This window comes from Cetorhinus maximus, unplaced genomic scaffold, assembly GCF_964194155.1.
Source record: "Cetorhinus maximus unplaced genomic scaffold, sCetMax3.hap1.1 HAP1_SCAFFOLD_514, whole genome shotgun sequence".
Classification (NCBI taxonomy): domain Eukaryota; kingdom Metazoa; phylum Chordata; class Chondrichthyes; order Lamniformes; family Cetorhinidae; genus Cetorhinus; species Cetorhinus maximus.
In genome coordinates, this window is record NW_027596456.1 from 156,914 (window position 1) to 182,419 (window position 25,506).

At 43.0% G+C, this 25,506-nt stretch overlaps 1 protein-coding gene across 1 annotated transcript in view; it reads right to left on the reverse strand.

Moving 5' to 3' along the window:
• Window positions 1-2,374: 2,374 nt before the first annotated feature.
• LOC144673922 (uncharacterized) overlaps window positions 2,375-25,506 on the reverse strand; it is a 71,642-nt gene continuing 48,510 nt past the window's right edge. Inside the window, exons 6-13 of the mRNA XM_078535523.1 lie at window positions 25,170-25,494; window positions 23,838-23,878; window positions 16,823-17,137; window positions 12,909-13,214; window positions 12,497-12,814; window positions 8,427-8,747; window positions 7,655-7,975; window positions 2,375-2,649 (exon numbers count right to left, since the gene is read on the reverse strand). Of these exons, the coding sequence (XP_078391649.1) occupies window positions 2,375-2,649; window positions 7,655-7,975; window positions 8,427-8,747; window positions 12,497-12,814; window positions 12,909-13,214; window positions 16,823-17,137; window positions 23,838-23,878; window positions 25,170-25,494 (2,222 nt within the window). The remainder of the gene's footprint in view (window positions 2,650-7,654; window positions 7,976-8,426; window positions 8,748-12,496; window positions 12,815-12,908; window positions 13,215-16,822; window positions 17,138-23,837; window positions 23,879-25,169; window positions 25,495-25,506) is intronic.

Sequence of the window (25,506 nt, forward strand, 5' to 3'; positions counted from 1 at the left end):
AACGCTGCAAATGTCAGTCAGGAGGTGGCACTGGAAAGAAAAAACCGAGAGGAGAAACACAGATGCAAGGGAAGAAGTTAATGTTCTGCCAGTGCGCAAAGTGAACAATTCACCCAGCTGGATGGGATGTATCCGAAACGGATTAGTGATGTACGAATTACAATTACAGATTTCCTGGACACAACGTTCCAGTTCTGCTTTGATATGGGTTAAGTCACTGGGGAATGGAAGCTTATCAATGACACAACCTGTCCAAAAAAAGGATAACATTATGCCATTGACCTACACGTCAGCTCCCCTCGCGCCAGAGGTGGGGAATATTCCAGAAACCATAGATCAGTATTGCCTCCAGTTCTAAGCACTAACCTTCAGGATGTAAATGCTTAGCGACAGCAGCAATGAGAATTACTGGAATTGCAACAGAAATAAAACATTCAGTTATGTGGAGGCATTGGAAAACCTGGGATGTTGGAATAGAAACGATTATGAGTAGATTTTAGTAAATAATGGAACGAGCTTCCAGTGTTAGAATTGTCGGCTAATTGTCTCTGGAAGGGGGGCCTCTGAATTGGGATATACATTTTTTCCATGCTTGTTAACCGTTTGAGAAGACGAAATAGAGAGCCGTACACCTCAGTTTGCTGAGAATCCTAATTTAAGCAGCGTAGCAAAGAATAGAAAGTCGCAAATGGTCTTCCTAAAATGAAATCAATGGGGGATTGGGGTAGGCTCTGCACAATGATAGATAAAGTTCCTTGTGGAAACGTGAGGTCATCTAGTCTGAAATTAAGGAAGATACACGATTGTTATTTTCTAACAATGAGACGATTAAAACCATAGAACATCTCGAATAATTAGCTTTCCAACTACGGAAATCCTTCAAGTTAGTGGTGGAATACAAATAATTAAAGAAGTAAATGGATAATTGGCTTTAACCCTGGGCATGAGGTAGGTGGAATACAAAGGGGTAGATATCTTGTCTCAGTTGTACAAAGCTCTCGTTACCGTGTTCAGTTCTGGGAAGCCCAAATCAGGGAGTGGGTGCAGGGATGGAACAGAGAATCACCAGAACGACACCGGTCATAAAACGGTTAAAATTATGCCAGCATGATGTTCACATTCGGCTTGTGTTGCCTTGAATATTACAGGATGATCTAATTGATTTGCTTAAATAATTAATTGATATGGCTGTTAATATAGTAATAATTTAAAAACAAAAATCTACCACACGACAACAACGTGGAAAAATACCTTAAAAGTAGAGTTAGGTATTTCAGGGACGAATCGAGGGAACACTTTTTGCATTTTGGCTGGACGCAATTGAAGACTCTCCCCTCATCCCAAATGGAAATAAATATGTTGAGGTTGGATGCCAATTTAACTGCTTACAACTGCGTTTGACAGACCTTTATTAGTTAGGCATATTAATAAACATGAAAGCAAGGTGTGCTTAATTTGCTAAAGCACAGATCAGCCATAATCTGATTTAATGGCGGAGCACCCAGCTGTCAAACTTCCCTTTGTCTTCTTCTTGACATAATCTTTCCACTTCGGTTTAATCCTAACCTTAACTCTTTTCATTTGCTAAAATTGAATCCCAAATCTATAGTTTACTTTTCTATAATCGTGGATTTTTGTGCCCACCGACCTTAGTCTTGTATCATTTGCTTATCGGTTTAAAGCTAACATTTTCTCCATTCCATCCATAGTCAATTCCCTTCTCACTTGTTAACAATGTTCCTGTTTGGAAATCTTCCATAGTCAATGTTTGTTTTCATCTCTCCAACGGCCACATCACCTCCTATCCTTCCATAGTCACTGTTTTCCTCGTCTCTCCACAGTGATCCATTTCCCATCATTTCATAGGTTAGACTTTCCTAATAATTTCACAGTGATTCACCTCACATACTTATGAGCTAGTGCTTTCCTCAACCCGCACTGTATTCCACCTCCCAGCAATCATAACACATTATTTCCTCATCTATTCACATTGATCCACCTCCCATCAATCTGCAATCAAAACTTTCTTGAACTCTTTACAGTGATCCAGGTTTACATACAAACGCTTTGCTTGTGCGTTCCCCTTTCTCTCAGAGAAATCCTCTCGTGACTTCAGAAACCTCATGCTCAATGCTTCACGGGATTTGCCATTACATCAGCAACTGTTTCGGATCATTAGCCTAAAGATGTAGAATATAGAAACAATGCATCTTTTTGTCATTATTCACATATTATTCTCCTTAATGTGGCAATAATATTACTATGCATTAAGTCTTCTCCTCAATCTTCATATTAGGGAGGCTTATTAAATGTGTCACTTAAGTGATGGAAATTACTAATGAAACTCAACCTGACGCTGTGGGAAATGTTTAAATTATGCAAATATTGAAATGTTTAGTTCTTCATCTGTATCTTTGCTATATCTCGGGAAGAAACTCAACTGCTGAATAAATTTACACAGTTTCCCGGTACTATTGTGAGCCATCATTACCTTAAGGAGTGTCACGTACGAGCTGTATATCATACTTAGAATGAACAAAGTGACGAAAGCGACTACTGCTGATGCAGTGCCTACATCCTCATCGAAGTTTTCTAATCCATCTCCCTCTACCAATTGGTCGTCCAGACCTTCCATTATTTGAGGGAGTTCTGGAAAAAATAAAAGGAATGTGTTATAAATGAGATCAGCTTGAATATAGACCAAATATAACACAAAGGCGGCAGCTGGCAGGGGAATGCTGCATTGGAAGTTAAAGTAACGGAGCACGTAAAGACCTTAAGTCAATTCAAGTAACTTTCCGAAAACACGGGGATGCTTGTTGGGTGGTGACAATCAAGGTCATACAGGGCACCTAGGACAGAGGAGTTATTTTAAATGATAATGTGTACATCATTTGCACCTTTCCATGAAAAATTATCAATCACATGTGATTGAAGTTTATTTTTACTCTTTGAGCAGCCGATAACACCAAAATAATCAAAAATCTATTTAGAAGGTGAACTCGGCCCCTATCTGAAGGGTGGACACATGCTCGAATCACTTGCAGTTCACAGGCTAAACTTACCTAAGAGATCATCAGTAAAATCGGGGCGGAGTCACATTTCAGCTCAAGATTCAGCTGTGCCTGATCGGCGCAGTTTATGTTCGCCTCTCAGGCGTTATTGACATTTTACAGCAAAGGTGACTCGTCGGTACAAACAAATGATTCCACAGTATTTTAACTGGTTAAGGTGCATATATATTGACAGTTAATCTGATCAGCGGCGTTAGTCTTTCCCCAATGTCATCAGATTGTGTTTTTATTGATGACGTCAGCATTGCAGTATCGTCATCTTTGCCAAGACTATCGCGATATGTTATGGTTACAATTCTCTGTTTACTCGGTTACTAAGGTCCTGTGAATTCTGTAACACATTGTTCGTACATTTCCCTATGACAGCTCCAGCATTATGTCACAGTAACACCATAGGGATGATTACCCTGTGGGGTAGAACTGTTGGTGCCTGGATTAAAAAGGACGTTAACAACTCCCTCAATCCCCTGAATGCGTCACTACTATCAACTCTCTAATTATGCAAGCTGTCCCATGGTGCTTGTCCTGGCCGATATTTCGATTTGTATTGAGTGCAGGTGGCTTAAGTGAATGCCAAAGCATCGTAATTTTGAGTACCTGCACCACAACAAAATAAACATTATCCTATTGTATTAAATTCACCGTTCCCATCAAATGCTAGCTTCCCCTCTATGAGAGTTGAATGAACTGACAGGCCTTGTGTTCTAGACAACTAAACAAGACCTTCCAATTTTACAATTAGAAAGCGAGTATCGATCCTACAATACCTACTCTATCTTGAATTATACCAGGCCATGTGCCCTTCATATATATGAGCTGATGATGCATTGTAGGATCGGGAGATCTACAGAAATATCTGTACTAGATTGAGGCCAGCTGTTTAAGCTGTTCAACCGGACTCAAGTCAACACAACTGAATAATACCGAGATAATTCAAAGATTGATATTGTGCAAGACACGGATATAAGTTCTGTTCACTAACCTATTGCTCTTGAACGTGTGCCAAGTAGGGGGTATTAAGTGTAATATACACAGCTTCACCAAACACTCTGCGGGTAGATGGGCCGAATTGCCTCCTTCTTTTCCTGGATAACTGCCACTCCATGAGCTTTCAACATAGATAGCTGCCAGACCCTTTAGAAGACTGCTTCCTTCACTCAGCGAAATGTTTTCCAGCATGGAGAGATCCCACAGCACATAAAAGAGCAGCTCCAACTACTGGAGGTTCAGAGACACTGCATCATTTGCTTAACTCTGGGTCAGTCATTCATGGCAGTTACATCAAGACAGTCACCTGGACATATATTCTCTGACATGACCATGCCTACATTTTTCCATGACGTGACTGAGATTTCAGAGCAACAATGGATGAATTATTGTACTCCTGCTATATTTCCCACCTAGCAAACCCAGTATAACAGAAAGTTATGCCAGAATGCACTGTCCAGAAGGTGAACTGTGCTATGATCCCTCGTTGACATGTTTTTGTTTTGCCCATCGAAACTTTAATGGATCTTTTTCAGATTGTGAGGATGTTTGTGGACTGCCTGGTAAGGCGACCTACCAACAAACTCTCCGATCTGCGCTTTTAATTTTAATGTGCTTTTCAACAGGGTGCAATGAATAGCGGCATGATGCACGTAAACAAGGGGGAAGAAAAAACAGTGCAACTATTGGCGACAAGAATGCGACCAGTTGATTTACTGCAGGCTGAGATTCTCTTTGAAAAATCAGTTCTTCGTGCCTCCGCTTCGCATTGGACATACGGACAGGTTCCGTGCTGTGTGTTAAATTATGTGAGTCGAGCAAGTTTGACGATGTTGGCAACAAAGTCATACCCTGCTTCGTAGATCACCTTTCACTCATTCAGGATTTCCCAAATACTTCACAGGGAAATAATAATACTTTTTCAATAATTTAAATAGTTTAGTGTTTGAGTCCACAGCAAGTTAAACTAAAATAAAACCCCTAAAGAAAACAAAAGGAGCAAATAGGAAGCCAGTCTAAATAATGCTGTGTCTGGACAAAATAGACATAACAGACTCGGGAAGATATCACTGCTCCTGCAATTCTCCATGGAGTCTTCAACATGCGCCTGAAGCGTCGGATCGGGTCAAGAATAAGCCTCGCAAATGAAACACTGCAGCACTGAGACATCAGCACCCTTCACACTGTTCGAATACATTATGAGCCTCGATGAAGTGCCAGAATTGTAGAAAGGAGATTAACCCACAACCTTCTGATTCAGAAGCCAGGGAAATGTTAATGATGTCTGCTATAATTAAAAATAAAAAAACGGAGATAAGTTCAAAGTCAATGCTTATCTACGAATGCGATCTGTGGAAATTATAAATATCGATCGTTCATTGCACAACAACATCAAGTTGCAGTTTTGCAGCACCATAAACGTGGGGAAAAAGCCTCGAAGTGCTTTATAGGAGCAAAATCAGACTGCACCTGATGCCAAGTCAAGTTAGATCCAATCAGGTCAAGTAACCAAATCTTTGTAAAATAACGTTGCTTTAATGCACTTCTTGTAGTAGCAGAGTTAGGATAAAGTAGCGCATGGGTTTAACGATGCACATGAAGAGCTGAGTGATTGGGCAGCTGACATCCCATATTCTCTAAGTGGATATGGTGAGCTGGTGGCATAACGGTGATGTCAGTGAACAAGTAATAGTAGAAATCGCCTTAGTAATAGTGACCACAAAACTACCACCAACTGCTGTAAACCAGATGTGGTTCACTAATGCCCCTTACGGAAGGAAACCTGCCACCCTTACATGGTCCAGCCTACATGTGACTCAAGGACCACACCAGTTTCGTTGACTTTAAACTGCCCTCCACCATGGCTTAAAAATAGATCAGCTCATGGGCAATTCGGCAACAAGTGCTGGCCTTGTCAGCGACATCCCATGAAATAATTAGGTGGAAAGAAAGAAAATTGAGCATGCACACGAGATCTGAATTGGAGGCACGTGGAGATCCGGGAAGGCAGTCTGACTGGAGCAATAGCCAGGATAAAGTTTCCCGCTTGGTCGGCAACATGTTAAACTTTTTAAACATTTTTCTCTTCACTGCCTACGCACAGTGGCAACAGTGTGACCCATCTACAAGAGACCCTCTAGCCGCTCGCCAACGCTACTTTGACAGCACTTTCCAAACGCGGAACCACTACAATCTAGAAAGAAAAGGACAACAGATGCATGGGAACACCACCATCTGAAAATGCCCCTCCAAGTTGCACACCATCTTTACTTGTTACTAAATCACCAATCCATTATTATTTCTGGGTCAAAATCCTGTAATCCCTTACAGCATTGTGCGCATCATACACCTCATGTATTGCAACGATTCAAGAGAAAAGGCCGCCGCCCTCTTCTCTAGGACAATTAGGGACGAAAGATGGCCTTGCTAGGGACACAAAAACGACCCAAATGAATACTATAAAAAGAAACAGTTGATCGAGGAGAGAAGCCATGCAAGTATTTAAAAACAAGGATAAGAAAATTCAAATTGTGTAGTTATTTGACTTGGAGCCAGCACAAGAGTGATGGTTAAATGGGGACATTCCATGAATTGGGTCACCGGCTCAAGAATTTTGGATTGTTTTTGTTTGGAAGCGGAGGCGTGGGGATGGAGTGTATGGCGGGCTTCAAAGACAATAGCTTTGCGATTCTCGAGGAGACAACCTGTACTCACCTAATATTGACTGTCTAGACATGCAGCGCAAAAGTGAGAGGCAGTGGAGAATACAGAGAATGGGCAGTGAGGTAGCGCTCGGTGGCATCAGCGGACAAGGGGGATACAGAATTGCGATTTCGAATGATGTGGTTGAGGGGCATCATCGGGTTGAAACATAGAAGACGAGTAAATAGTCAGAAGCTAGAAGACTCTCAATTGTAGGTGATTTTCCGGCTAGAATTGATTTATCAAAGTGAAACCATTCAAACATCAGTTTGGTGAATGTTGGTCACTATATAGGTTGAGCGTAACTTCCTCCAATTTATTCAATCCGCCCTCTAGGTAAATACCTCATTGTGAAAGAGTCAATCACAGCAACTCCGAATGAACGCTGATGCTTTGTGTAAACTGCTTGAAAGCACCACAAGTATTTCTAAAGATGGAGGAACAGACGCGTGTTGCACATTTTGGATATTGGAGCATATGTATCTTATACATTTGCTTCAAATGATTAATGATCACCACGAAGATATCACACACACACACAAACCATGAATAGGCAAGGCAGCAAGTTTTCATTTTGCTTTTATTGCAATCAGTTGTGCCACATACAGACAAACCAACCATGTTATGTATATCAAATAGCGTCACTAAACCCTTCATGAGTTTTTTGATAATTTGGCAACTTGTATAAAATGCGAACAATTGTTCGCTGCCCTGGAGGGTGATTGTGAGGTCAGATGATTGGGAGATTGGATGATTCGGATGTTGAAATTATTAGGAACCTCACAGCGGTGACATTTCTACAGGAAACGCCTGGTCAATCATGGCGGGTTATGCACACGATTTAACACTGTCGTTTAGGACAAGCGAATCATTAACTAAAGTAGGTTTACCATTGGATTTATTAATACTTCGGATTAAGTTCCTCTCGAGGGACGGGTGGCCCACTAAACAGGAGTAAGTGGTGCCAGTGTTCCACTCGGCCGCGGTGAGTCTCAATCTGCCGGCTATGGAGCTGGAACCATTTCCCTTCTCAGTCTCCGGTAGGCTTGGATGACCTGAATCCAGAATGGTGTCATTGGCCATCCAATCGATGTAAATCTCAGCAGGATAAAAACCGGTGGCGAGACACACCAGCGTTGCCGTATTCTCAGTGTCGATCTCGTCCTCTGACGGAGGCAGAATGTAGACATTGGGACTAATCATTGTGCCAACTGTAAAGAGAGAAATATACAAATACGTTTTAATCTGACTCTGTCTATTGTTTGGTCCTCACCATCCATTTTATTCTCTTAGAAATACCATATATTTGGAAATTTGGAATATTTCCTATCTCTGAGGTTTAAAGATCTTTTTCCTTGCACATCGTTGTCATTCATATTTTTTCTTTTGATCGGTTGCTTTGTGGTCCGATTTTTTTCCCCAAAGAGTTGGAGAAAGCACTTTAAAGAAATGCTGACATTGTTGGGGGTGGGGGGAGCAGCAGTTTCACATTTCTTACATTTTTTTTTTTACCATCGTCTTCATCAACGTGGTGACTGGTAGGACCCGCGATTGTATTTCATTGATTATACTAGCATTTAATTTTTGGTCTGTTTTTTTAAATTTTCGTTTGGGGCCACTGGCAATTGAACCAGTCCCTTAACGAGTGTTATCTGTGCTTACCCTTTAATTTCCTAGTTGAGCGTCTCTTTGGTGTTGGTAATTCACTTCCTTCTACGAGACAGACATATTCCACCCCACTGTCCCACTCTGCCGCAGTGACCGTCAGTTTGCTCACGATGACCGAATTGCTTCCACTCCACTCAGGATTCTGGGTCTCAACTCCTTCCGTTCTCATTCTCCCATCCACTTGCCAGGACACGCTGACGCTTTCTAAATCACTGTAAAGGATTTCACAAGCAATGGTCGCTGTGTTTTGAACCCATATCTCTTCAAACGTAGGGTTCAATATATTGACAGAAATGTCTGGCTCATAGCAATCAGCTGGAAAGAAAAGCGAATGGTTGTTTCAAGCTCTCATGTTGAAATCACGGATGACAACCACTGCAGAATGGCACAAAATGTGAAACAGTACTTACTGAAATGTGGTTGAGTTGTTATTATCCTGTTGCTGGTTGAGATAACATGATGCTGTGCTCTCCTAGACTTATTGTTTTCATCCCTATGGCTTCCATGGATCATGTTCTGAATAATATTCTCTGCAGTAGTTTCCACGGCTCGCCGATTACTCTGACAGGGACTGAATATTTTATTTTATTTGCGCTGATACTGGAGGTCGAACGCTGTCTAGTGGCCTGTAGGTGCCGGATTCTTTTCCCACTCATGTAACGTAATTAAAAGTTCCCTCTATTTATGAGCCAATTTTCCCAGGACTGATCAATGGTCAGACGCGTGCCCTGAACAAAACTTTGTGATGTTCTGCATTATTTGACACCAAGTTCACTCTCTCACTCAGAGAGTGGAATGTTTTAGAGAGAGAAAAATACCGCCCAGGTTCGGAAGGGGTGCCGATGGAATTTTAAGTTTAAGCAAACAATTGTTTTGCAGAATATAAAGTGAGGAAATCTATCAGTTTACCATGATATTCCTGGCCCAGAGATACTCAAAGTTTAAATTAGTGGCAATGGGCAGGTCTTCTATACTATCCATGCATTGACAGCAATAACAGGGTCACCAACAAAAATGGGACGTGGCGGGGGTGGGGGGGGGTGGGTGGTGCGGTACTTCTTAAAATAATAAAATTCTGCTTCTGGTCAGGGAAATAAGAACGTAAGGAATCGGAGCAGCAGCAGGCCATTCGATCCCTGAAGGCTCGCCGGCCACTCATTACGATCATGACCTTCGTCTCCATCTCCAGCTCCCCGCCAACTACACATATCATTTGATTCCCTGAAAGACCAGCATTTATCCAGATGTGACCACGTACTGGCCTGTTGGGGTGTGTGATTTAATCACTTAGCAAATCTCCTCTCAACGTCCTCTTATCCAAGGAGAACAGCCCATCCCTGTAGAGTCTACCTACATAATTGATTCCTTTAAGCCTGGAATAATTCTCACAATCCCTTTCTGCACTCTCTCGAAAGCTTTAACATTCTTCCTAAGTTGTGGTGCCCAGAAATAGACACATTATAAAATACTGATTTGACCTAAACCGGAATAAAGTTTGAACATGATCTCCTTGTTTTGGGACTCTCTGCCTCTGTTTGTACAGCCCTGGTTCTCATCGTTTAACCATTGTCTCCAGCTTCCCCGCGCTCATCAATGATTTGCGCAGGTATAAGGCCACGTCTCTCTGTTCCTGCAACTCCTTCGGAATTGCAGTCTTTAGTTTATATTGTCTCTCCTCCTTTGGCAGCAAAAGAAAATATTTGGAGGGATTGAGGAAATTTAAAAAAAATAATAATGACTGACTGTAATAAAACGAGCCATCTCACTGAGTTTAAACAGCATAAAACGTGGCAACGAGAAGGAATTTTGCAACCAATTAACAGAAAAAAGTCCCCGTGTTTTAAAGGGGCTGATTTCAACATTGCAAAGCTCAGATCATCCTTCTAGCAAAGAAAATGGGATCTTTTAGATTATTTTCTAACGGTTTCCTTGTAACTATTTGAACCAACATGAGACGTTTAAAACAAAATAAAAACAGAATTACCTGGAAAAACTCAGCAAGTCTGGCAGCATCGGCGGAGAAGAAATCAGTCAACGTTTCGAGCCCTCATGGCCCTTCAGCAGAACTGAAGCATAGTTTCAACAAGGGAGAAATATAAATTGGTTTAAGGTTGGTGGGGGGGAAGAGACACATTGAGGGTGTGGTGTGAGCAGATAATCAAAAGATGTCAGAGACAAAAGGGTCAAAGAGGTGTTGAAGGTGGTGGTCTTTGTCTGAGACGTTTAACTCTATCAGATAAACATTATTTTCCGGTATAAGATCTAACGGGGAAGGTCACTTTGAGTATCTCTGTCAAGTGCCCATTGTTTATCGTGCACAGAATGTGGGCTTTGCTGGCCGGGCCAGAATTTGTTGCCCATCCCTAACTGCCCTTGAGAAGATGGTGGTGAGCTGCCTTCTTGAACCACTGCAGTCTATGTGGTGTAGGTACACCCACAGTGCTGTTAGGAAGGGAGTTCCAGGATTTTTACCAGCCGCAGTGAAGGAAACGACAAATATATTTCCAACTCAGGATTGTGTCTTGGAAATATATTGCCTTCCCTTCACTGTCGCCTGATTAAAATCCTGAAGCTCCCTTATTAACAGCGCTGCGGGTAAACCTACACCATGTGGACTGCAGCGGTTCAAGAATGCAGCTCTGCACCACCTTCTGAAGTGCAACTAGGTTTGGGCAATAAGTGCTGGCCCAGACAGCGAAGACCACATTACATTGTGAGTGGGTCAGCAGGGAGAGAGTGCATCAGCAGCCTATTTTACCGAGAATGCATCACTCCTGCCATCAGCAGATGTGCAAACATGTCGACTCCGACGATGCCCCCTCATGTCGTAGGAGGAGCAAAGAAAGGGTCCCTCCTCAGTTACCGGATACGCCCGGACTACTGTACCTTCCACGAGTCACCGGTTCAGTGTGGTTACCCCAGTGAGGTAAAAGAGCCACACTGAGGGAACATTTTATCAGTCAGTTCATATTACAGTGCATAGATGCTCAGTGATCAGATGGAGGTCGAGCTTTAAGAGGCTGGGGCTGCGTCAGTCGCAGTATTTGCCCTCTTAATGCCATTGCTCACTATTGAGTTCCGTTCATCACCTCTCTAACCTGAGCCAATGGTTATGCTCCATGAACCCGCATATGCAGAAAATTCCAGCAAGTTATTATGCCCTGCATGAATCGCACCCTATTTTACCTCCATTCATTCCAAATTGGCACATGGGTAGCTGCCTTAGATTGGGAATCAAACCATATACTATTCCTACTGCACAAACGTAGAGTCACTGAGGCCAATTATCAGAACCCAGTCACCACAGGTCAATATCAACGAAGTCAGCAAAGTGCAGAGATCCAGCCTCCCGGGAAATCTGAAAATTCCCGGCCAATCACTGAGGCGCTGGGCAATTATTGTGCAGGTTTTTTTTTGCCTTCACTTAAAAAAAAAACTATACCGCCAAAAAGGAAAAAATTAATCAAAGGAGATTAAATTGATCAAAATAAATGGACACTTGATTAGGTTCAGTCCATGAAGACGTTATTTGTCCAGCCCTGTGACTACTAATGCATTTGTTCAAGTAGGTTTCAAGATTAGACACATACAAAACTGCTTCAATTGTTCAACTCCCTGGTAACTGGCTGTTTCTGGTTCTGAATTCACTGCTGAAAAGCAGTCACTGTTGTGGTTTGCTAAAACAGAAATTAAAGTGTGAAGTGGACCGCGCAAAGTCTTAACCCCACAGTGTGGAACACAGTGTCCCTTAAGGTGTGCTTAGCACCATCTAAATAAAGCGCTCATTACCAGAATACTGTGAAGTTAAGTCTCAGATATTCTTATCCTGCCCCTTATCATCACTGGATTCTCAAATTGCTTGTGGAGGCGGACATATTGAGTGCTGAGCATTGTACCATCTCGGTGCTGTCTGGGAGCTCGGGCCACATTAATTGGTTCCCATATGTTTTTTAGTCCCTGCAACCTAGATGAATGTGCTTGCTACTGTGCGCGTTCTTCGGCGTTGCTGTCGAATTAAGCACAAACCTTGACTGTGGAAATGCATACTGAGAAACCGTTTTTACCTTTCTTGCTGCTGATGGTCATATTTTCTGTGGATTGTGTTGGTGGGTGGGAGGTGGCACAGGTGTACCTTGCTCCTGACTTCCATTCCGCTTCAGGTAAAGTGAGGAGGCTCCGTGTGCTGAAGGTCTGGTCCTGTTCAAGGGCCGTGGAGAAACTGGTGATGTTCGAGCTCAAAGCAGCTCCGTTCTTCTGCCACGAAATGGTTATTTTGTCCGGGTAGAATCCTCTTATCAAGCAAGTGAGGGTTGCGGCTTTGGTACTTTGAATTTCTTCTGGTGATGGAGGCAAGAGCCGGAGATTTGGCTTCACTGGCTCCACTGTAACAGAAGTTCAACCACTGTTAGTCTTAACGTATATATATATATGTTTATATGTATATATATATATATATGTACATATATATAACCTTACCTATTTTTGTCTTTCGTGTGCCTTTTGATACTGGAGTCGATGATAGATTGTCCTGTGCTGAACATGAGTATTCAGCCCCGCTCTCCCACTCTTCCACGCTGCTTGTCAAGCGGCTGATGGTCAGGTACTGGTTACCATCTTGGGTACCTGTTTCGATTTGAACACCTTCAGCCCTCACCGTTCCATTCACCCTCCAGGAGATCACAACCTCATTGGGAGATGTGGACACCACTTCACACACTAGGATGGCAGTTTTATTGATCCAAATATCTTCAACTGAGGGATCTTTGAGAAGTACTGTTATATCTATAAGTGAGCAACAAAAAATTACAATCACGTGGAGGCTTTAAAGCTGACGATTCTACTTATTTAACAAGAATTTTAATAACAGTAACAATCGTTCGTTTGGTAAATCAGGTCTTTCACTGGTTATTGTTGAACTTACATTGAATTCTGCTGTTTACGCGGATGTTGACATGAATCACAGTTTGAACTGTTTATTTAGACTGAGTGACAGGGAGCGGGAGAGAAATACAGAGTTACCTGGAGACTTTAAACCTTAACATAAAGAGAAAGAGAGAGAGAGAGAGAGGGAGAGAGAGAGAGATAGAGAGAGAGAGAGGGAGGGAGAGAGAGAGAGAGAGTGATAGAGCGAGAGAATTGAGAGAAAAATAATTGAGAGAGAGAGAAAGAGAAAGAAAGGGAAGCAGAAACGCAGGTGGAGAAAAATCAGTCTTAGCCAGATAAAGGCTAAAATATGGGAGAGAACGGCTGGGGCATAAAGAAGCGAGACAAACTTAAAGATGGATAAAAGGAGAGGGAGGCAGAAAGGGAGAGGTACGGCAGAATTTTCAACCCCCGCTGGCAAGTGTAGGAGGGGATAACAATTGCCCCGGCTTGCCTTCCCACCGCCCTCCCACCCGTAAACAGGTTGGTCACAAATTTACTGGGGAGAATGGTCGGCACTCGCCCGAATTGAGGCTCTTAAGTGGCAATTATTGACCACTTGGATGGAACTTTCTCCCCTCTCGATTGAGGTGTTTTGAGGAGGGGAGGGCACTTAATCCTGCGGGAAGGTGGTGTGTAAACACCCTGCCTTCAGCCTCATTGCTTGAGGGCGGAATGTTTGGGTTTGACATTCTCTCCTCTACGCCAATTGAGGCCATTGAATGAAAAACTAATAACCACTTAAGAATTTTGGTATGAATGGAGCTGTGGGCAGACCTGTCACCACGTGGAATGTAGGACATTTTAACGTTTACGGAGGCAGGTCGCCTTCAAGGCACTCAGTGACTGGTGGAGGGAACCAGGGTCATGAAGGGGGTGCCGCGCCTTGAGTCACCCCCAGCAGGCAAAACTCCTTCCACCATTCCTCAGGCCTGTGTCGCCCCTTTTTTACATTGGACGATACGTCCCATGGACATTACCCTCCATCACACTATCTTAGCACCACCATGCCCTTTCTACAGCTGACGCCCTCCCAAAGCCTGCCAACCGCGGATGCGCGCTTCCTTCCACCCCAGCCTCTCAATAAGGACTTCTTAACCATTTCTGCACACCCCCGGCATCATATCCCCTGCCAGCCGTGAAACACCCGACACTTAAATGACCCTGGAATCCGAGATTCAGAGTCTGTGGACTTTTTGTGTCCCCAGACCTGCCCACTGCTGCCGCTGGTGCTGCTGGGAAAACAGCACTGCCCCAATCAGATTGGCTAGCAGCTCCCTGAGGTGGAACATCCACCTGATTTCGAGACACAGGTCCGGATCGAGCCAATGAATGCACCTGATTCAGGGGCTGCAGCGATTGGCGGGTAGGTGGTCCAACCACCAACCTCCCCCGCACTGACCGCGCCCCACCCCCCCACCCTCAAACCCCGCCCAGCCCTCACACCTCACCCCGATTCTGTGGCTGACAGTACGGGAGTCTCCTGATCCGGAACTTCTTGCCAATGACTGGTTAATTCCACTGTCTCTTTCCCTGTCCTTCTTTCTCTCTGCTCCATTCATCCATTTCATCTTACATGCACATTTTTGTACCGATACCCAGCAGCAAATAGAATCCACTCTGGCAATTGGAACGATTATCTGAATGAGGCTTTACAGTTTGACCGATTTCGTTGAAAATATATCCGTTTACTCTAACTCTGTTCTATTTTGCCTGCAGAAATTTGGCGAATTCAGTGGGTAGGGTGTGTCAACATTTTTTTCCTTGTAATATCATAATAGGTAATAAGAACATGAGAACGAGGAGCAGGAGTTGGCAATTCAGCCCCTCGAGCCTGCCCCGCCATTCAATACGATCATGGCCGATCTCATTTTGGCCTCAACTCCAATTTCCCGCCCTCTCCCCATAACCTTTCAACCCATTACTAATTAAAAATCTGTTTATCTCCTCCTTAAATTTATTCAGCATCCCGGCATCCACTGCACTCTGAGGTGGTGAATTCCAAAGGTTCACGACCCTTTGAGAAAAGTAATTCCTCCTCATCTCTGATTTAAAACTACCACCCCTTAGACTAAAACAATGGCCTCTCGTTCTAGAATGCCCCAGAAGGGGAATCATCTGCTCCACGTCTACTTTGTCTATCCACTTTAGCATCTTATATACCTGAATATATCTCCTGTCATCCTTCTAAACTCTAGCGAGTATAGGCCTAAACTGTTCAATCTCTCCTCATAAGCCCCGCATCGCTGGAATCAATCTAGTGAACCTCTTTGATCCGCTTCCAGTGCAGCTATATCCTTCCTCAAGTAATGGTGAAACTGTGCACCATACCCCAGGTGTCGTTTCACCAATGCCTTGTACAGTTGCAACAAACACTTCCCTGTTTTTATATTCTATTCTTTGAGCAATAAATGCCAAAATTCCATTTGCCTTCCTTATTACCTGCTGTACCTGAATACCAACTTTCAGCAATTCATGCACGAGGACACCCAGATCCCTCCGCACTGAAGCATTCTTAAGTTTCTCTCCATTTAAACAATAAGTCACCTTTTTCTTCTTTCGACCAAAATGGATAACCTCACACTTATCCACATTAAACTCCCTCTGCCAAATTTCTGCCTATTCACTTAACCTGTCCATATCCATTTTTTAATTTCTTATTTCTTCATTGCAACTTACTTTCTCACCTCTTTTGGTATCATCTGCAAATTTGGTTATAGTACCTTCTATCTCTGAATCCAAGTTATTAGCATAGATTGTAAATAGTTGGGGCCCAAGGACCGAACCCCATGGCACCCCACTAGTTAAAGCTTGCTATCCAGGAAAAGACCCATTTATCCCGAATCTCTGCTTTCTGTTGGTTAGCCAATCCTCTATCCCAGCTAATATGTTACCCCTAACTCCGTGTGATCTTATTTTGTGTATTAATCTTTTGTGCGACACCTTATCAAAGGCCTTCTGAAAGTCCAGATATATTACATCTTCAGGATTACCATTGTCCACTTTGCTTGTCACATCTTCAAAGAACTCAATATGCTCAATGCTCAATGCAAGGTTATGCTCAATGTGCACATTAACCATAGCATAACATTCATCAGAAGGCGCCATGGAAATGCCTTTTGCAAAATTCGCCCGACTGTGAGCACCATCCAGAACTTCAGGCATTGCCGGTGCAATAAAAAATGCTAGAGAGCAGCAGGAGACCATTCGGCCGTTCTTGACACTCACTAGCACTTTGAAAGAGCACCATCAAATGCATTGGTCAATGCTGCTGAAACTCTTCCAAAAACTTTTATTGTAGTGTTTCACTGCATCTGGATCTGTCACTGATCACACTCAGTGTTGCCTGTTCCAGGACTTTGAATCCGAAGAGATCAATTATTGCAATAACATCCCAATTAATCTGATGCTAATAAAGTAAGCCTGTTTGACATCTGCAACCGTGTGAATTGGTTAGATTTCCTCACCTGACGTTGATCTAATTTCTTTCTGCTTGTTACTGTTGGTTGCGGAATGGGTCACTTTGCACCTGTACACGGAACCGCTGCTCCATTCCTGAAAAGGCACGTTCAGGAGGCTCGTGGAGCTGAAGTCTCCTTTCGATGATTCAGCTGGGGGTGTAGTGGTAAAGCCAGAGCCTATGGTGTTTCCGTTCTTCTGCCAGGTGACCCCAATGCTTTCTGGCTTGTAGTCGCTGATGAGGCAAAGCAGCTGCACAAAACCCTTTGCTCTCAGCTCCGAAGTTGCATGGTAGAACAGACTGATTGTTGGAGGAGTCGGCCCTAAAATTAAAAAAATAACATCTTAGTTCTTTTCTAAAATTACGATAAATCGTTTCCAACATCTTTCCAGCAGTATTCATCCCTCGGCCAACATCTAAATCAGATATTGCAGTCACAGGCTCATTATAGGTGTTTGGTGTGAGCAAATTAACTTCCGGGTTTCTAACAGTACAATGGCGTCTGCGCTTCAAAAATAATCTCATAGTTTGTAAGGCGCTATGTGGTGTTCTAAGGACCTGGAAGACGCAATAGAAATTCACGTTTTTCCTCAATTACTTATTGGAATATTTGTGCTTGGTTAATTGCCATTTCTATTATTATCGTAGCAATGCAATGGAATGTGACATCAACTGAAATCTTATCTAAAATAGAGGCCAGATTCTTAAGATAATATGAATGACTCACGGCCCTGGTCTGCACCGGGTGCAACACAAATGGAGGACAGATCAGAGATTATTATTATTATTATTATTATTGTTATCTTAATAACTGCAATTGAAACTTCACCGAACCGTTCACATAATACAATACAATTGCCTGGAATTTCCTTTCCTCATATCGGCGCACATATGAGAAGTTCACCGCTTTAGCGGGAGGGAACTGAACCACAAGTATTGGGAGTCAATTTATGCTTTAATCAGGAAGTTGCATTTCGCCTTCAAGGGCTCGGCAAAAGCCCATGTCCTCGATCCAACCCGACCCTGTAATAATCGAAATTTGGCTGTGTTCCCGGAACTTAGCAAACCGTTTATATAGTTATTTAGGGCCGATATTAGCGGGCGTGGAGTCTGCTCAGGATGGAATTCACATACCGGTAGTATCTATTTCAAATTTATTTTAATGATTTATCACCAATGCTTGTAGCAGGTAGCTATGGAAATTGGAACTTTTCTCAAGCTATTTTATAAGAAGTACATTTTGGCAGAAAGTGATAAGTCGGAGCAGATATGAAACTGATGCAGCATTATTGCTTGCATTTTTTATTTATGCTTATCAAAGCTGCCTGGGAGCAGCTATGGAGGTGGCTGCAGTGGTGTTAAATTAAATGTTAATGGTCCCCTTATACCGACTGGCCAGCAGAATGAGAAACAGGATGCCACCCAACGTTCCTGCAGTCAGCTCCATATCTGCCCCCACTCAGCCTGTTATAAGCACCACATGAGAATGGGAATATTGTCATAAAGGAACTCAGGTCATCAATAGCAATTCAAATATTGCTGAAAAAAGGAATTTTTTGTTGAAGCTTTTCGTCTTGCACTCATCAGGATAGTTCGCAAGAAATTACTTCTCTCAGGGGAAACGACATATTTATACTGTATGACAAAACAGACGCACAAGATAGGAGCTCACGTATTGCGGGTAATGTATTAGCATGGATTAAGGATTGACTATCACAGGGAGGACAAAGAATCGGTATTAAATGTTTTTATTTCAGGTTGGGAAACCACAAAGTTCAGTCCTAGGGCCTCAATTATTTACTATCAATATTAATTACTTGGAGTCGGGGCAGAGTGTGATATATCCAAATTTGCTGACGATATAAAATAGGTGGGAGGGCATGTTGTCATGAACGCATAAGCAATTGGCAAGGGAATACAGATGGGTTGAGTAAGTGGGAAAAACTTGCAGATAGAGCTTACTGCAGGAAAGTGTGAGGCTATGCACTTTGGTAGGAAGAAGCAACAGTCAGACTATTATTTAAATTGTTAGAGGCTCCTAAACGTGCAGCACAGATGGATCTAGGTGTTATAGAACAAATAACAAAGAAAAGTACAGCCCAGGAACAGGACCTTCGGCCCTCCAAGCTTGCGCCGATCATATTGCCTGTCAAACTAAAACATTTTACGCTTACCGGTTCCATATCCCTCTATTCCCATCCTATTCATGTATTTGTCAAGCTGCCTTTTAAACATCACTATCGTACCTGCTTCCAGCACCTCCTCTGGTATCGAATTCCAGACACTCACTACCCTCTGGGTAAAAGGCTTGCCCCACACATCTCCTCTAAAGTTTTCTCCTCTCACCTTCAATCTATGTCCCCTAGTAATTGACTCTTCCACCCTGGGAAAAAGCTTCTTACCATCTACTCTGTCTATGCCACTCATAATTTTGCAAACTTCTATCAAGTCGCCCCTCAATCTCCGTCGCTCTAGTGAGAACAATCCGAGTTTCTCCAACTTATCCTCATAGCTAATAACCTCCAGACCAGGTAGGATCCTGCTAAACCTCCTCGGCACCCTCCCCAACGCCTCCATATCCTTCTGGTAATGTGGCGACCAGAATTGCACGCAATATTCCAAGTGTGGCCCAACCAAGGTTCTATACAGCTGCAGCATGATTTCAAGGCTTTCAGACTCAATAACCCTGCTGATGAAGGCAAGCATGCCATATGCCTTCCTGACTACCTTATCCTACTGCGTTGCCACTTTCAGTAGCCTGTGGATCTGTACACCCAGATCCCTCTGCCCTTCGATGCACTCAAAGTTTCTGCCATTTACTATCTAATTCCGACCTGTATTAGACCTTCCAAAATGCATTACCTCTCATTTGTCCGGATTAAACTCATTCTGCCATTTCTCCACCCAAGTCTCCAACCGATCTATATCCCATTGTATCCTTTGACAATCCTCTTCACTATCTGCAACTCCTCCAACCTTAGTGTCGTCTGCAAACTTACTGATTAGCCCTGTAACATTTTCCTCCAAATCATTTACGTATCCTACAAACAGCCAGTATCCCAGCACTGATCCCTGCGGAACTCCACCAATCACAGCTCTCCATTCAGAAAAGCACCCTTTCACTGCTACCCTCTGTCTTCTATGACCAAGCCAATTCTGTATCCATCTTGCCAGCTCACCTCTGATCCCATGCGACTTTACCTTCTGTACCAGTCTGCCATGAGGGACCCTGTCAAAGGCCTTACTGAAATCGAGGTAGATAACATCCACTGCCCTTCCATCTTCGATCATGTTTGTCACTTCCTCGAAAAACTCGGTGAAGTTAGTGAGACACGACGTTCCTTTCAAAAAACCATGCCGCCTCTCACTATTACACCCATTTGCTTCCAAATGGTCGTAACTCCTGTCACGAAGAATCTTCTCCAATAATTTCCCTACCACTCACTGATAAGGCTCACCGGCCTGTAATTTCCAAGATTATCCCTGCTACTCTTCTTAAACAATGGAACAACATTGTGCATGAAGCACCAAAACAAAGTTATCAAATAGTTGCAATAGGTGATTAAGAAGGCAAATGGAATTTTGGTCTCTATTGCTAGGGGGTTAAAGTTTAAAAATAGGGAAGTCTTTTTACAACTGTGGAGGGCGTTGGTGAGTCTGCACCTGGAGCACTGTCTACAGTTTTGGTTCCTGAAGTTCACAGAATCACTGAATCACACAGTGCAGAAGAGGCCTTTCGGCCCATCGAGTCTGCACCGACACGTGAGAAACACCTGATCTACCTACCTAATCCCATTTACCAGTACTTGGCGCATAGCCTTCAATGTTATGGCGTGCCAAGTGCTCATCCAGGAACTTTTTAAAGGATGTGAGGCAACCCGCCTCCACCACCCACCCAGACAGCGCACTCCAGACCGTCACAACCCTCTGGGTAAAAAAGTGTTTCCTCACATCCCTCCTAAGCCTCCTGCCCCTCACCATGAACTTATGTCCCTTCGTGACTGACCCTTCAACTAAGGGGAACAGCTGCTCCCTATCCACCCTGTATATGCCCCTCATAATATTGTACACCTCGATGAGGTCGCCCCTCAGTGTTCTCTGCTCCAACGAACACAAACCAAGTCTATCCAACCTCTCTTCATAACTTAAATGTTTCATCCCAGGCATCATCCTGGTGAATCTCCAATGCACCCCGTCCAGTGCAATCACATCTTCCCTATAATGTAGCGACCAGAACTGCACTCATTACTCCAGCTGTGGCCTCACCAATGTTCGATACAACTCCAAGATTACCTCCCTACTTTTGTAACCTATGCCTCGATTGATAAAGGCAAGTGTCCCATGTGCCTTCTTCACCACCGGACGAACATGCCCCTCCGCCTTCAGACATCTAGGGACACACAAGCCAAGGCCCCTTTGTTCCTCAGAATTTCCTCGTGTCATGCTGTTCATTGAATACTTCCTTGTCAAATTACTCCTTCCAAAGCGTATCACCTCATACTTTTCTGGATTAAATACCATCCGCCACTTATCTGCCCATTTGACCATCCCATCTATATATTCCTGTAGTCCAACACACTCAACCTCACTGTTAACCATCTGGCCAATCTTTGTGTCATCTGCAAACTCACTAATCCAACCCCCACATAGTCTTATATGTCGTTTATATGAATGATGAATAAAAGGGGACCCAGCACACATCCCTGTTGTACGCTACTGGACGCTGGCTTCCAGTCACTAAAGCATCCTTCTGTCATCACCCTCTGTCTCCGACAACTAAGCCAATTTTGAATCCACCTTATCAAATTACCCTGTATCCCATGCGCATTTACCGTCTGTATAAGTCTCCCATGTGGGACCTAGTCAAAGGCTTTGCTGAAATCCACATAAACCACATTAACTGCAGTACCCTCATCTACACGCCTGTTGCCCTCCTCAAAAAAATCAGTCAAATTTGTTTAGCATGGCCTTCCTCTGACAAAGCCATTCTGACTATCCCTGATCAAACCGTCTCTCCAAGTATAGATAGGTTCTCTCCTTCAGAATTTTCTGTAATAGTTTCCATACCGCTGACGTGAGACTCACTGACGTGTAGTTTCCTTGCTTATCTCCACACCCCTTCTTCAACAGCAGAACCACATTCGCTGTTCTCCAGTCCTCAGGCACATCCCCCATGGCCATAGAGGAATTAAAAATTTGGGTCAGCGAGTTGCCTCCCTCAGCAGTTTGGGACATAAATTATCTGGACCTGGAGGTTTGTCCACTTTTAAGCCTGCCAACAACTCCAATATCTGGTCACTCCCTATGTCAATTTGCTTAAGGACCTCGCAATCTCTCTCCCTGAGTTCTAAATCCTCATTCTCTTGGGGGAAGACGGATGAGAAGTGTTCATTAAACACATTTAAGAAAGGAAGTACTGGCATTGAAGGCAGTTCGAAAGATATTCACTGGGCTGCTTCATGGGATGAAAGAGTTGACTTATCAAGAGTGGCTAAAGAGTTTAGGCCTTTGTCCTTTAGAGTTTCGAAGAATGAGGGTTATCTTATTGAAACGCACAAAATCCTGAGGGCGCTTGGCAGGGTAGGCATTGAGAAAATATTTCCACCACTGGGGGACATGGTTTGAGAATAAAGGGACAATCATTTGAAACTGAGATGAAAAGGAATTTGTTCTCTCAGAGGGTAGTGAATGTCTGGAATTCTCTACCCCAGAGTGTTGTGGAGGCTAGGTCACTGAAAGTACTTAGAGAGGAGATGGATAGGTTTTTGAAATATCGGGAAGTTGAGAGCTATGAGGAGCTGGCACGAAAGAGGAGTTGAGGCCTGGGGCAGATCAGCCATGATTTTATTGAATGGCGGTGCAGGCTTGAGGGGCCAAATGGCCTACTCATACTCCTATGTGTGAGAAAAGACTTCACAATACTCAATGAAGCTTTGAATATAGGGGAGGGGAGCTCTTACTTTATTCCATGCATAGAATTTAAAAGAAAATATAATTGGAACATTGTAACCCGCTGTTGTTTCAAAGCTCTCTGCTGTTCATCCTAATCATACACACAGAGCGTAGCTATCAGCTGAAGTATGGGTCTGGGAGACTGGTTTCCATGGAAACATGATTCCCATAGAATTGCAGTCCAGGGGTGAATTGGTTGTCGTTGTTATTGCAACACCAACTGATAGCGAATCGGGAGTCAGTGTTTCACCTTATACGGTCTACATTCCACCGAGGTTCACAGAATCACATTTCAATCTCTTTTAGGAAACTCGACTGGTTTCACTGTCGCTTTTCCTTGATGAGAAATTAAAACCATGATATTTTAGTCCAAGTCAATCGAGGAGAGGAAAGCTGGCGCCTGTAAAATAGGTTTCGGAATCTCTAACGCACCTTTAACGCCACTGGGACAGACCAGTGTCATGCCCAGTGAGTCACTTTCTCGGTCACTGACTTGTGCCCTTAAATCAAAAATCTCCAATCTCCAGGTGCGAATGGACAACAGATTTTCAGGGTCTATGCGGATATTAACGTAACTCTTTGTCATAGAGAACGATAAAGGTTTTAGAGGAAGTAATAAATCGTAAGCTGTGTTTTATAAAATAAAAGGATGCATCCTTTACTTGCTTTCCGAAGTCATTCCTCACTGCAAATTTGCATTAATTTTTCGGATTAGAAATGTTGTCTCTCTAATTTGTGAAGGAACAGATCAGTAAGGTGGAACTTTGCAAATTTGGTTCCGTTTTAAGTATTAAGAAAATCACCATCTTTCTTAATAACTATATTAAGTGTTATGTGACAGATAAGTTATATACCTAAAACCAATTTCACTATATCCTCGAACAAAATACCTATTGAAATAACAAAATTCTAAGCCCGTTCTAAATTGACCGACAGTCAATATAATCAGGTCCTGGAAAGGAGCTGCGAACATCACAAACCTGCTTCAGCCGATTTTAATGAGAACATTGATTCTTCTTATCCTCTGTGTACAAAATCTTAGTGACAAAGTAGAAAGAAAGGTCACTTACCAGAGTTCACAGTCAGCACCGTGCCAGCCCCATCATAGTAGCTGCAGTAATACCCACACAGTCATTCAGCTCCAAGTCAGCCCAGTTCAAAAAGTGTCAACGAAGAATAATTTGGTAATAAATATCCCAAAGCAGGACGGATCCAAGAACATTTTGCATACTTTTTATTCATTAATAAATCTTTATTTTCTGTCAGTTTCTGTACGTGCCGATAGTTTGTTTGAGCAATGTAAATTTTCGTAACACTGAAAAAGACAATCCAGTGTTTCAATGTTACTGGGAATGCGGATAGATTCCAACCGAAAGCCAATCAGGAACTGATTTCAACCGCTGTGCAGCAAGAGATCAAGTGAAAGAAAGTAGATTATTCAGCCACATTCATGAGCAGTAAAGTAAATAACTGTCGGGGAGGTTTGTGCTGTGGCCCGAGTCACTGTGTCATAGCAGCTACACATCAATTCACACCAACACAATAAATCCATTCTCCAAAACCTTACAGTAAATCCGTCAGATATCCAAGAAATTGATTGAAAAATGTAGCAAATCGTTGCCTTTATGTTAGGATCCCTTAGATGCCTATAATTCTCACCCACTCGAAAAATCCTGGCGAATCTATAGTGTTCCATTATGAAGATGACATTTATAAAATCTATAAAATTACCACCTAAATAACAAGAAAAAAGCCTTTAATATACCAGGCACTGTCTGACGAAGATAATAAATATTTAGCCATAAGATATCTTAGCCACTCAGAAAGTGATATCTGTTCGCTTTGCCTTAAGAGGTGTGGGGAAGTTTATGTATTATGGGAATCCAGGATTCATCACTGTGGCACTGCAGTCACACAGTCATAGAGATCAATGCAAAAAGGTCGCACGTGCAGTAATACAAGTCTCTCAGTTTTGATGTAAACAGCAATCTGTATACACATCACAATGTTGTTTTTTCAAGCCTTTTATAACTAAACTTGTTACCCCTCCAAATCACCGAGTAACCAATAAGTTGCTGCTAAACCCGTTGAGAAATGGTGACTTTGTCCTTACTTTTAAAACAGAATCTCTGCTGGTAGTTTGTGTATTACAGGAACCGTCTTCTCGATTGCTGTGGCTGCTATCGTATGTACACAGTGGTACAGCCCAGTGCATAAATAGGTTCAATTGCGAGAATGTAAATTGAACAACCGCACTTCAAATCCGCATTCTCACTGCGGAGATTTCTGATACTGAAATTTTCACCAGTTATTTATACATCTCCGCTGGTCTCAGATGGGAATCCGTGGCTGCAAAGTGAAGGCTTGAGCGAAAAGAGCGAGACAATTCATATTTTAATCACTAGAAGGTCCGAGTGTGTTCTTGTATGAGCAGAAGCTCAAACTCATTACTGTGTGTTTTAGCTTTGCAGTAAAACGTGACACTGTCTTCAACTGTCAGGTCGTTGATTCGCAGGGAAAATGATTTGCTTCCCTTGTTGACTGATTCAACATATCGGCCGCCAATGCTTATCCATTCCCAATTTGTTGTACCCGGGTTTTTCCGGAACCATGATGTAGAGTGCAAGCCACAGCTAGTATCCTTTAGGACGCAGTTGATTGTCAGGGATTCGCCTGTCTCTTTCGTTGCCGTTCTTGGTGTTTGTTCCACCCAAGCACTGAAGGCACCTGAATGGAGAA